Raw genomic sequence first — 14,153 nt, 5'->3', positions numbered from 1 at the left:
CTTTTATTAGCCAGTCTCAGATATGACGTTTTCTTTGCCACTCTGCCCTGAAGGCCAGCATCCCTGAGTCTTCACTGCAGACGTTGACACTGGCGTTTTGCGTGTACTATTTAATGAAGCTGCCAGTTGAGGACCTGTGAGGCATTGATTTCTCAAACTACAAACACTAACGTACTTGTCTTGTTGCTCAATTGTGCATCGGGGCCTCTCACTTCTCTTTCTCCTCTGGTTTGAGCCTGTTTGTGCTCTCCTCTGAAGGGAGTAGTACACACTGTTGTAGGAAATCTTCAGTTTCTTGGCAGTTTCTAGCATGGAATAGCCTTAATTTCTAAGACCAAGAATAGACTGTCAAGTTTCACATCAAAATTCTTTTTTTCTGGCCATTTTGAGAGTTAATGGAACCAACAAATGTAATGCTCCAGATTCTCAACTAGCTCAATGGAAGGTCAGGTTTATATCTTTCTCTAATCAGCCAAACTGTTTTCAGCTGTGCTAACATACTTTAACAAGAGTTTTCATGGGTTTTCTAACCATCCATTAGCCTTCTTACACAGATAGCAAACAGAAAGTACAATAAGAACACTGGAGTGATGGTTGCTGGAAATGGGCCTCTATACACCTATGAACATTGCATTACATACCAGATGTTAGCAGCTAGAATAATTCATTTACCACATTAACAATGTATAGAGTGTATTTCTGAATCATTTAATGTTAGCTTCATTGGAAAAAAATGTGCTTTTCTTTCAAAAATAAGGAAATTTCTAAGTGACCCTAATCTTTAGAACGGCAGTGTACTTCATAGCATTGTGTTGGTCTGGCGTGGCCAACTTCATGACAGGATCCAGTAACACTGATTTTTGGGTATTGGATGCAAACAAGGTATTCTTTATCGGTGGGACCCCCAACAGTGTACCCAATAGTAAAGGCCCCGTCACACACAGCCAGATCGCTAGCAAGATCGCTGATTTTGTGACGTCACAGCGATCATGCTTAGCGACATCGCTGTGTGTGACACACATCAGCGACCGGTCCCCCCCGGGTATCGCTAATCGTGCAGGATCGTCCTGGGCCATTTTTTGATCGTTGGTCTCCCGCTGGCCAGCACGCATCGCTGCGTGTGGCAGCGAGAGACCAATGATCAGCGACGCTGGGAGCTGGTATCCAAGGTAAACAGTGGGTTTCTAAGATCCACGCGGCTCTTAGATACCCGCTGTTTACCTTGGATACCAGCGTGCACGCTGGTTTCCAGGGTAAACAGCGGGTATCTAAGAGCTGCACGGCTCTTAGAAATCCGCTGTTTACCTTGGATACCAGCTTGCTCGCCGGTCCTGATCGCTGGTGGGTCTGTCTATGTGACAGCTCACCAGCGATCCCATCCACGTCGGATCGTTGGTGGGATCGCTGGGACATTGGAGCGTGTAATGGGGCCTTAACTCCTTGAAAACCCTATTCAAGGGGGTATAGTTCTGCTATAAAGAGAACATCAGAGCCTGGTGGGAGATTAAGGGTTTGTAGAGCTACATTAAGAATAGGCTTGTTCCGAAGGGTTTGAGAATCAACATCTGCTCCTCACCCCTCGACTGTTTTAAGAATATGGTGCATCAAAACATTCACATACAAAACTTATTGTTCTATTATCAGTGAGTTTATCACTTTTGTGCACTTAAGGTTTTTTCTTTTTTTTGCAGTGTTGTATTCTAATAAACATACTTTTTAAGGGTTATATGTTCACACTATATTCTGTAATAATCAGGTCTGAAAGGCGGTGGCCATATCTGTCAAACTTGGTGACATTTTCGCTTTAAAGCAGCTGTCCCATGAAAAACATACATTTTAATTAATGGATAACAGAATAAAATAAACACATAATCACGAATGGGGCATACTAGAATAATATAACATGTTATGTTAGAGTGATAAACAGCATATGGGCCAAAAGACTATTTTAAATAGATAAATCAAAGGATAAAAAAAACCTTTGAATTAATAAATAATACAGATAATAAAAGTATGATGCCAACAAAAGTGCCCCCCCACAAACACCGTATGAAACTCCCACAGTACCCCACACATGTACAGTATAGTCCTTCATACAGTATATTTGGCCCTACATAGTCATCCATATAGTCTATAGTCTAATGGCCCCATATAGTCCTCAATACAGTATAAGGGGCCCAACATAATGGTCCATACAGTATATTGGGCCCCACATAGTCCTCCATACACTGTAATGGCCTCACATAGTGCTCCATACAGTATAATGAGCCTAACATAGTCACCATACAGAATAATGGACCCCCATAATCCTCCATACAGTATAATGGACACCACATAGCCCTCCATACAGTATTATAGGACCCACATTTAAAAGAAATGAATACTCACCTCCCCGGTGCCCACGCAGCTCTGGATTCAGCAAAGACTGCTCTGAAGCTCTTCACTAAAACCATTAGCATGTATCTCAAAAATACAACAATTCCAGGCAAAGCAATCCATAAATTATATAAAAATGCTAATGCATCCAAACTGCAAAGACAAAATAATGAAGGAAATGACTTTGCCGTAATGCAGTTACTTACAGTGATGCTTGCTTCTATCACTACACACCGCCGTACTGACTGAGGGCAGCCTCAGTGATATAGGAGGTGGAGATGTCAGCATGTTTTGGCGGCTCAGGTGCCATATGATCTTATAGTAAAAGTCTCCATCTAGAACATTCCATGTGAGTTTTCCTTCTGTCTGTGACTTTTACATTATAACTTTCACAGCTTTGACATCCAGGCAAATATCTGAAGATTATCAAAGCTGAAGCCATAATGGAGAAAGGAGAAATCGATGTGCGGGATGATGAATGGTGCAAGGAGGACATTCCTACAGGTAACTGCCCCAGTGAGGAGTCACTCAGTCACCACTAAACAAATCAGAGGAGATAAATAGTTTACTCGCTCACCAGACTGAAATATTTTAGGCTTGAATTTTTAGAAGTTTTATGTTATGTGTTTTCTTAGCATTTTTAGCCATAGATTCCTCCATTCTGCTAAAACACAGAGTATATATGGCTGACAATGTAGTAGTGCAATAAGTAATAAGACCGGTTGTGCATCTATAATATGGATTTAAGAATAGACTGGGATGATAGATCATCAAAGACACGCAACACCTCATGGGCAAAGTATCTAGTTTGGTGTTTTATATCATGTCGATCATGGCTCTGGTTCTAAGATTAATAAGTAACCTAAGATCTAAGAGGTACTTTTTCGCCTTATGGAGAGTGACATTACTGGTCTGACATGCCAGTATGAGCAACTAAATGCCTTGCATGCTCATCTGGGAAATTAAATATTCAAATAGTCTCTTTGGAGAGGAAGAGGACTTAAACTCCAGTGCCATCTATTGGAAGTAGCAACCTACAAGTCAAGATATCTCTGAAGAGACATTTTGCATTGAGTCCCCTCGTACTGGTGTGCCAGACCTGGCATGTCAATCTAAATATGGATAAAACTTACCCCTTAGATCCCAGTCTTAGCCTCTGACCCAGCTAAATCAGATCTCACTCTTTGCACTAATGAGGGGCAATACCCTGAAACACCTTGTTTGCTAATTAAGATTCTTATATTGCTATTATCCAAGTCATATTGAAAGGCTTATTAAAGAGCTGATATTGACTTGTAGGATTGCTACTTACAATAGGTGTCACTAGAGTTCAAGTCCTCTTTCTCTCTGAAGAGACAGTTTTCATATATATAACCTAAGTAACCTATTTGATATACTGAACTAGCTAGAGTTTAAAAAAAATTGTTTTAAGACCATTGTCTCATAGTTACAGCCAGGAGGAGTAGATTATAAGAGAAAGTAGGAAATTGCCTGGCCTGATCCAGCTTTATATTTGCTCCATGGCTATGACTTTCTAAGGCTGGGTTCACATCGCGTTATGGCCATAGAGTTAATAACACTATATAACGGATGCATTAACGCATTATAGTAACGCATCCTAAAGCATGCCAAATTCGGCATGCGTGTAACTGGATACACCGCCTCCAGTGGGGCGAATTTAAATAATAAGACGTGCAGCTGGATACGCCGCCTCCAACTGGTGAATTTCAATAATACACGTATATATATAATAGTCTGGAAACCCCGCCTCCAGTAAGGCGATTTTAAACAATAAGGGAAACCTGGGTAACATTAACAATGGTGGGCCCTGCGATAGGGAATAGGGACGTGGAGACCCCCTGTACTCCCCTGAGCCAGTGTCCCTGAACTCCTAACGTTCCCTATGCCAGTTCCGCACCGGGCGACGCACAGGAACCTAAAAACTCTAGCTCGCCCTGCACCTAAACCCTCACTAGGGAATTGGTCGGTGCGGAAACTAATCCCACCACTGCACTAAACACACATGAGGAAAGGTGTCAAAACAGGGGAAGCACCACTTAGCTTTGCTCTGTTGCGTACGTTCCTAGCAACAGAGCCCACCACCTGTGTGCATCTTCTCCTCCACCCGGATCCATCACCATAACCGGATCCATCACCATACTGCAGCCTTGGAGCAGAGTCCACCACCAGTTGCAGCTGCCCAGTAAACAGAGTCCCAAGGATGAGTCCAGCTTCTGCCAAAAAGTCCAGCATGCTCGAGTCCAACTTTTCTGCCAAGAAGTCAAGCATGCTTGAGTCCACCTTTCAGCAACCAAGTCCAGCATGCTGAGTGCAACTCTCACCATAGTCGCCACTCCACCAAGCCATGCAAGCACTTCCTGCTGACACCATAAACTGCGACTCCACCACGCCATGCCAGCCCTTCTTGCAGACTCCAACGATGAACTCCACCAATCCATGCCAGCACTCCTTGCAGACTCCATAGCCTCTGGACCCTCAAGACCACTCCTCATTAGGGAAACACCTACAACGGGAACGCCCAGATCCTGGGTTCACCCCACCACCACCTGAAAGTTCAGGTTTATGACAAACGCACCGCTGGTATTGGCAATATATGTTCTGGAGGAACCACTCATCTCCACAGCGCCGACCTGGGGAACGAGTTTATGTATGAGTATGTTTGCTATGAGCTGATCAGACTCCACAACACACTCCCACAAGATGTTTTTTGGTGGCCACCCATACATGCTCGTTCACACACAGGTCCGGACCTGAACGTTTATTGCCACACATTCGTTTGTCATATTTTGGTGAACTCATTCTGGACTCAACAACAGAGTTGTCCCCCTGTGTCACCACACTCACACTCCCGCTATTCACCAAGGGACACCACTCTCCAACCCTTTCACCATGAGGTCTACGCCTCCAGGGTTGGTTAATGGCGAGGGTTGAGATTTGTCCTTACTCCCCCGCAGCACACCTGCTGCTCACACCTGGAGAAGGGGACCGGGAAATGGAGGAAATATACACTCGCTGGTCGCCTTCCTCCTAATGACCAGGAGGGGCGGCTTCTTCGATGGTAAAGAAGATTTGGCGCAAGCCCCACGGACTATCACACAAGTCTGCTCACTACAGGGACGTACCCCTTCACCTCGGGGAACCCCAGACAGCACCATGGGGATCACCAATTCCACCCACCTGTCTGGGTACGTCCACCAGTATGAACAAGTCCCGCTCCCCAGCAGCGACTCTAGGGGACTTCAGTGCCAGAGCCGCAACCGCCATTTGATTTTCTGGTAAAGCCAAAGGAAAGGCCCCAGACCCTGAATACTGCTGCTGGAACTGCTTCACACCATGCAGCTTCTCACACACCTTAGTGAGGCCCAGCAGCAACTACCCATAGGTCTCCACATGGGTGAATTTAAACAATAAGGGAAACCTGGGTAACATTAACAATGGTGGGCCCTGCGATAGGGAATAGGGACGTGGAGACCTCCTGTACTCCCCTGAGCCAGTGTCCCTGCACTCCTAGCGTTCCCTATGCCAGTTCCGCACCGGGCGACGCACAGGAGCCTAAAATCCCTAGCTCACCCTCCACCTAAACCCTCACTAGGGAATTGGTCGGTGCGGAAACTAATCCCACCACTGCACTAAACACACATGAGGAAAGGTGACAAAACAGGGGAAACACCACTTAGCTTTGCTCTGTTGCGTACGTTCCTAGCAACAGAGCCCACCACCTGCACGCATCTTCTCCACCCGGATCCATCTCCATAACCGGATCCATCACCATAGTGCAGCCTTGGAGCAGAGTCCACCACCAGTTGCAGCTGCCCAGTAAACAGAGTCCTAAGGATGAGTCCAGCTTCTGCCAAAAAGTCCAGCATGCTCGAGTCCAACTTTTTTGCCAAGAAGTCAAGCATGCTTGAGTCCACCTTTCAGCAACCAAGTCCAGCATGCTGAGTGCAACTCTCACCATAGTCGCCACTCCACCAAGCCATGCAAGCACTTCCTGCTGACACCATAAACTGCGACTCCACCATGCCATGCCAGCCCTTCTTGCAGACTCCAACAATGAACTCCACCAATCTATGCCAGCACTCCTTGCAGACTCCATAGCTGACTCAACCCCTCTGGCTGGGCTGCCCAGGACTCACATTCAGCTCCTTCATCACCCAGGCTTGCTTCCCAAATGACGAACTAATAATATCACCAACAAGTGATTGCACACACCTGACACTTTTATAGAGCGTCACACCTGACCTATAATACGTGCACATTAAACCAAAGAACTAAAGTGCACTACCGCTCACCACCACCGGGGCAACTTAGAATGAACGACACCACGTGTAATAATTCTAATGGCCTCCGGGGGGGGCAATCAACCCACTTTGGCACCAAGCCAAAGGAAAAAAAAAGTTCACTTTGTCCATTTACTTGTCAGATCCACCTTGGATCATGACAATGCGTTAGCGCACAGAGAATGGACGCGTTCGCTGTGCATAGACCTGTATGGCTAACGCAAGGTAACAAAATGCTACCATGAGTTAGCGCATATGTTAGTACTAGGGGTTAAAAAGATGTAAAAAATTACATCAGCGTTAGCGCATCCGTTTAATGGATACGTTAAATGGATGCCCCTAACGCAATGTGAACCTAGCCTAATACACGACCATATGGCTCCTCTGTCCTGCATGTAGCAGTCGGCAATTGTGCCAGACGGGCATCACCTAGTAATAGGTCAGATAATTTCTCTAGACATAAGTGACACAATATCAGTAAGTCCTGCACTCGTCACATAGAAGATGGGTCGCCAATCTCCGATTTGAAGTGTTCACTAAAGAATAAACAAAATTTACACAGCACGCACCACAGGATGCAATATGGAAACCAATTATTCCTTATCATTAAACAGTTGAGACATAGACATATAATTAGAGATGTTAGTATAGACAGTACTTATACCTGAGTCTGCTGACTGGACCGCTGTCTCTCCAGAACCCTCCGTAGACATGAAGGTTCGGCCAAGCATTCATTAGCTCTCTATGGAGAAAGAAAAGAAAACTGCTTCCATATCACAAATCAGTGCTTGATACAGGCCACTATGTGCTTGAGTTAAAAAAACCTTAAAGATTACCCGTCAGCTGCAAAAATGCTATTTACTGACAGATATAGTGGTAACTTGTAGGTAAATAATATTTAAAGCATGTTAGGCTGTTTTACTGGGAGAGAGGCTACTGGGAGAAATTTAAGTTATATTTTCACTGGATCGGCTCGCTTCCAGTAATTGAGGTGTTGCATGGAGCTCTAATAAAGCGAGGACTTCAGCCCTCTAAAATAGCACTCTAAAGAGAGCAAAAACTACAACACTGTAGTTTCCCTGAAAAATGAAGTTGAGTGGCTGCAAGGAGAATATAATTTCATCAATGAATACTGATTGATGATAAGGAAGTTGAATGGGGCTTATTAGCTTTCACTGAGATGTAGCAATGATGATTTGTTTCCTTATATCATGGCTTTTTATTAATGCAGAACATACTCCATTTACACAAAAAGGATTATATGCTGCCGACAACGATCATTTTTATTCTCATATCAAATATGTGACCAATGATAAATGTGTTATTTGATGTTTGCACTGGCCAATGATTGAGAATGAACATATTAGTACAATTGATTCATTGTGAAATCATCACATCATATAAATTTTACTTTAGTCAGTTAATGATAGAACTTTGCTACACACCTTGCAATGTGTATGCAATTTTTTTACTTTCACTTTTCTTGTTATTTTTATATTTCGATAACCATGCAAACTAAGGTTTTTTGCTGAAAAATCAAATCCGTTTTATTCTTGGCAGATGACCGTACCAAGAGCTCCGAAAGACATTTCATATCTTCAGATTTTAAAGCCGATGATTGTAGCATTGCACAAGACCCACACGAACAACATGCCAACATCTCAGACATGGATCATTTTAAAGTACAATGTCCTAATTCATCACAGACTGCTAAGCAAAATAAAAGTCACAGAAGAAGTGTGGAAAATAAAAAATCTCCCACAAGGAAGAAGCCATTTTCATGTTCAGAATGTGAGAAATATTTTACTAAGAAATCAAATCTTGTTGTACATAAAAAAACTCACACAGGTGAGAATTTATTTTCATGTTCAGAATGTGACAAATGTTTTTGTGTGAAATCTCATCTTGTTAGACATAAGAGAATTCACACAGGGGAGAAGCCATTTTCATGTTCAGAATGTGGAAAATGTTTTACTGTAAAATCGTCTCTTATTACACATGAGAGAATTCACACAGGAGAGAAGCCATTTTCATGTTCAGAATGTGGAAAATGTTTTGCAGAGAAATCATTTCTGGTTACACACGAAAGAATTCACACAGGAGAGAAGCCATTTTCATGTTCAGAATGTGGGAAATGTTTTATACTTAAATCTGCTCTTGTTACACATGAGAGAATTCACACAGGACAGAAGCCATTTTCATGTTCAGAATGTGGAAAATGTTTTACACGTAAATTTGCGCTTGTTACACATGAGAGAATTCACACAGGAGAGAAGCCATTTTCTTGTTCAGAATGTGGGCAATGTTTTACTGTAAAATCGTCTCTTATTACACATGAGAGAATTCACACAGGAGAGAAGCAATTTTCATGTTCAGAATGTGGAAAATATTTTACAGAGAAATCATCTCTTGTTACACATGAGAGAATTCACACAGGGGAGAAGCCATTTTCATGCTCAGAATGTGGAAAATGTTTTACAGAGAAATCATCTCTTGTTAGACATGAGAGAATTCACACAGGAGAGAAGCCGTTTTCATGTTCAGAATGTGGAAAATGTTTTACACATAAATCTGCTCTTGCTACACATGAGAGAATTCACACAGGGGAGAAGCCATTTTCATGTTCAGAATGTGGAAAATGTTATACAGATAAATCACATCTAGTTAGACATGAAAGAGTTCACACAGGAGAGAAGCCATTTTCATGTTCAGAATGTGGGAAATGTTTCACTCTAAAATTATTTCTTGTTAGACATGAGAGAATTCACACAGGAGAGAAGCCATTTTCATGTTCAGAATGTGGAAAATGTTTTACACGGAAATCATCTCTTGTTACACATGAGAGAATTCACATATGAGAGAAGCCATTTTAATGTTCAGAATGTGGGATTTTTTTTCGTTTAAATATCAGCCTATTAGACATTAGAGAGCTCAAATGGAGAAAAGGTCATTTTAATCCTTTGGTGACCAAGCTAAATTTTTCAAATCTGACATGTGTTACTTTATGTGTTAATAAAGATGAAGTGTCCCATATCTCAGTTAAGTAATTCTTAGAATATTTTTTCCTGACATGTTGTACTTTATTTTAGTAATAAATGTAATAAATAAAATTTAGCAATATTCAAATTTTGAATGTTTATATCTGCAAACCATGTAGTTATATTACATAAAAAGTTAAAACATTTACTTTATGTCTTCTGTCCATGTAATTTTTCAAACATCCTTTTATGTTATTAAAAGGGTTAAAAGTTTAGCAAAAAATTTTCATTTTTTTATGACAATGTACAAAATTTATATTTTTAGGTATCTATTCAGTTTTGAAGTGACTTTAACCCCTTCACACCGAAGCCTGTTTCCACCTTCCTGACCAGGCCAATTTTTACATTTCTAACCAGTTTATAGGGTCATAACTCTGGAACGCTTCAATGGATCCCACTGATGCTGAGTTTTCTTTCTTGTGATATATTGTAGTTCATGATAGTGGTAAAATTTAATTGATATGACTTGTATTTATTTGTGAAAAAAACGGAAATTTGGTGAAAATTTAAAAAATGTTTCAATTTTCAAACTTTTAACTTGCATGCCCTTAAGTCAGTCATACCGCACAAAATAGTTAATAAATAACATTTCCCATATGTCCACTTTACATTAGAACAATTTTTGAATTTTTTTATTAGGAAGTTATAAGAGTTAAAAGTTGACCAGCAATTTCTCCTTTTTACAACAAAATTTGAAGTGACTTTGAGGGGCCTATATGACAGAAAATACCCAAAAGTGACATCATTCTAAAAAGTGCACCCCTCAAGGTACTCAAAACCACATTCAAAACGTTTATTAACCTTTCAGGTGCTTCACAGGAATTTTTGGAACATGGAGGGAAAAAATAAATATTTACTGTATATAAATTAATCCAAATTGTCCCAGAAAAAAAAGCAAAATGGCACTTCAAACAAGAATGTATACCAAACCAGAGTATGTCTACTCCAGAGAGAAGAGATCCACTATTAAAATCTAGTTTATTTCAATATTAAAAAGACATACAAATAAAACAAAAACAGGATGTCTCCAAAAAGAGACGTCACCACAAAATCAATTTAAGTAGACCACAAGGTTACAATTCATATGGCAAAAAAATCATATCACGAAAATCCATCAGAAAAATATGGTTATCATGAGTCATATGCCCAGATTTATAAAGTGAACTGTGCTAAAGTGAAGCCATCAAATTTCAGATATATATGAGACGATATTATGCCAAAGTATTAGACAAATGCAGTGGACTAATCAATATCTCAGATGTGCCAGGTATTAACAAATCATTTCAGATAAAATATAAAGATATTCTAATATACTCAATATTAAGAAAAAGCCCAATTCATCATAATCCTAGAACACTCACAGTGGGGAAATAGCAATAAATATAAGGTGCAATAAAAGGGCAGAGTTTTTTTTACCTGGCAGCATGCAGTGGTGGCGTCCCCCAACCCCGACGCGCATTTCACAGTCTGCTTCTTCCGATATTGGAATATCTTTATATTTTATCTGAAATGATTTCTTAATACCTGGCACATCTGAGATATTGATTAGTCCACTGCATTTGTCTAATACTTTGGCATAATATCGTCTCATATATATCTGATATTTGACAGCTTTACTTTAGCACAGTTCACTTTATAAATCTGGGCATACATATGATCCATGATAGCTGTATTTTTCTGGTGGATTTTCTTGATATGATTTTTTTTTGCCAAATGAATTGTAACCTTGTGGTCTACTTCATCCTGTTTTTGTTTTATTTGTATGTCTTTTTAATATTGAAATAAACTAGATTTTATTAGTGGATCTCTTCTCTCTGGAGTAGATATACTCTGGTTTGGTATACATTTACTGTATATACTCAAGTATAAGCCAAGACCCCTAATTTTGCCATAAAAAACTGGGAAAACTTATTGACTCGAGTATAAGCCGAGGGTGGGAAATGCAGCAGCGACTGGTACATTTCAAAAAATAAAAATAGATACTAATAAAAGTAAAATGGTGGCCCCATAAGATTCTTCATATTAATATATGCCCCATTTAATGCTGCACAATGGTTAATGGTGGCCCCATAATATGCTCCATATTAATATATACCCCATATAATGCTGCTGCTGCGACTTGACAAAAAATGACATACCTCTCCTCGCTGCCAGCTGCTCCTCAGCGTCGCCAGCTCTGCAGTGACTGTTCAGGCAGAGGGCATGCACTAACCACGTCATTGTGCCCTCTGACCTGAAGTCACAGCCAGAGGACCCAGGAGACGGAGCGCAGCGGTGGAACGGGGACAGGTGAATATGGCATGGCTCACCCTCCCCCAATCCTACTCACCCTCCTGGCATCCGCATATCAGGCTCTGCTACATCTCAGTTCCAGCATCTGCACCTCCCTTCCTGTCTTCTTCCTGTGCTGGTCATATGGTACCGCTAATTAAAGTCATGAATATGCTCTCCACCCCTATGGGAGTGGAGACATGTCCATATTCATGATTTTAAAGAGCAGTACCATGTGACCAGCACAGGAAGAAGACAGGAAGGGAGATGCAGACACCGAGATTGAGATGTAGCAGATCCAAAAAAGGGGCTGAAAAACTTGGCTTATACATGAGTATATATGGTACTTTTCTTTCACAAATATTTTCCTTTAGACCTTTTTTATTTAATTTTGTAGGGTAACAGTAGAAAATGGACCATTCAATTTGTTGTGCAATTGCTGCTGGGCATGCCAATACCCCATATATGGGTAAAATCTACTGTTTGGGCACAGGGCAGGGCTTGGAAGGGAAGGAGCGCCATTTGCTTTTTTGAATGTAAAATTTGCTGGAATAATAAGCGGATGCCATGGCGCGTATGAAGAGCCCCTGATGTGCCTAAACAGTGGAAACCCCCCACAAGTGACACCATTTGGGAAACTAGATCCCTTAGGGAACTTATCTAGATGTGTATTGAGCACCTTGAACCCACAGGTGCTTCACAGAAGTTTATAACATTAAGCTGTGAAAATAAAAAAATAATATTTTTCCCAGGTAAATCTTTGTTAGCTCCAAATTTTGCATTTTCATAAAGGTAAAAGGAGAAATTGCTCCATACCATTTGTTGTGCAATTTCTCCTGCGTGTGCAGATACCCAATATATGGAGGAAAACAACTGTTTGGGTGCATGGCAGGGCTTGGACGGGAAGAAGCACCATTTGACTTTTTGAATGTAAAATCTGCTGGAATAATTAGTGGATGCCATGTCGCGTTTGCTGAGCCCCTGATATGCCTGCCTAAACAGTGGAAACCCAACACAAGTGACACCATTTTGGAAAATAAACCCCTTAGGGAACTTATCTAGCTGTGTATTCAGCACCGTGAACCCACAGGTGCTTCACAGAAGTTTATAACGTTAAGTCATGAAAAAAAAAATTCACATATCTTCCGCAAAAATCTTTTCTAGCTCCAAATTTTGTATTTTCACAAGGGTAACAGGAGAAAATGGACCTCAAAATCTGTTGTGCAATTCCTCCTGAGTTCACCAATAGCCTATATGTCATCGAAAACTACTTTTGAGGCACAATGCAAATCTCACAAGGTAAGAGACACCATATTACAGTGCAGATTTTGCTGCACTTGTTTGAGGGTGCCATGTTACATTGGCAGAGCCCCTGAGGTGCCAACACAGCAGACCCCCCATATGTGACCCCATTTTACAAACTAAACCTCTCAATTAATTCATCTAGGAGTGCAGTGATTATTTTGACACCACAGGTGTGTCACCGACATTTATACCATTTAGCAGTAAAATTTAAAAAATTTACATTTTTATCACCAAGAAATTGTGTTAGCCCCAAATTTTACATTTTCATACTGGGAAATGGGTAAAAATGGCACCAAAATTTGTCCCACAATTTCTACTGAATGTGGCAATACCCCATATGTGGCTGTGCAGTACTACTTAGCCATATGGAGAGACCCAGGAGGGATGGAACACTATTTGCCTCCTGGAATGCAGATTTTCCAAGAATAGTTTGCGGATTCCATACAAAGAGCCAATAAGTGCAAGAAAAGCAGAATCACTCCTCAAGTGACCCCATTTTAGAAATTATAACCCATTGGCAATTAATCTACAGATGTAGTGATGATTTTGACTCCATGGGTGTTTTCCAGAAACAAGCAGCAGTGGATGTTGCTGAGTGAAAATTGCAAACTGCCATTGTGATGACCAGTAGTGATGAGCGAGCACTAAAATGCGGGGGTACCTTTCTCACGCCGGTTCCAGAATTGCCAGGGCTGTCACCCATGTTGCAGGGGGAAAGACTTTCAGTTCAGGACGAACCATGGCATGTGACTGGAGTAGACGGGGTTGAGTTAACTAGCGCTGCATGCCGGAAAAGAGGGAGAGCCCAGGCAAGAAAACTGAGTGGTGAGTCGGTTGCTGTGTCTGTGGCTGAGGCAGAGCA

The 14,153-nt window shown here is 41.3% G+C and overlaps 1 protein-coding gene across 1 annotated transcript in view; it reads left to right on the top strand.

Annotated features, from left to right (window-relative positions):
* The window catches only part of LOC141047833 (uncharacterized), a 415,332-nt gene that overhangs the window by 31,057 nt on the left and 370,122 nt on the right, over positions 1–14,153 (top strand). Inside the window, 2 exon segments of the mRNA XM_073543155.1 lie at positions 2,772–2,880; positions 8,238–9,508. Of these exon segments, the coding sequence (XP_073399256.1) occupies positions 2,820–2,880; positions 8,238–9,508 (1,332 nt within the window). The 5' untranslated portion in view covers positions 2,772–2,819.

This window comes from Dendrobates tinctorius, unplaced genomic scaffold, assembly GCF_039654945.1.
Source record: "Dendrobates tinctorius isolate UK_male_01 unplaced genomic scaffold, ASM3965494v1 ptg000129l, whole genome shotgun sequence".
In the NCBI taxonomy this organism is placed as follows: Eukaryota; Metazoa; Chordata; class Amphibia; order Anura; family Dendrobatidae; genus Dendrobates; species Dendrobates tinctorius.
This window is presented reverse-complemented; position numbering and strand designations above follow the sequence as displayed.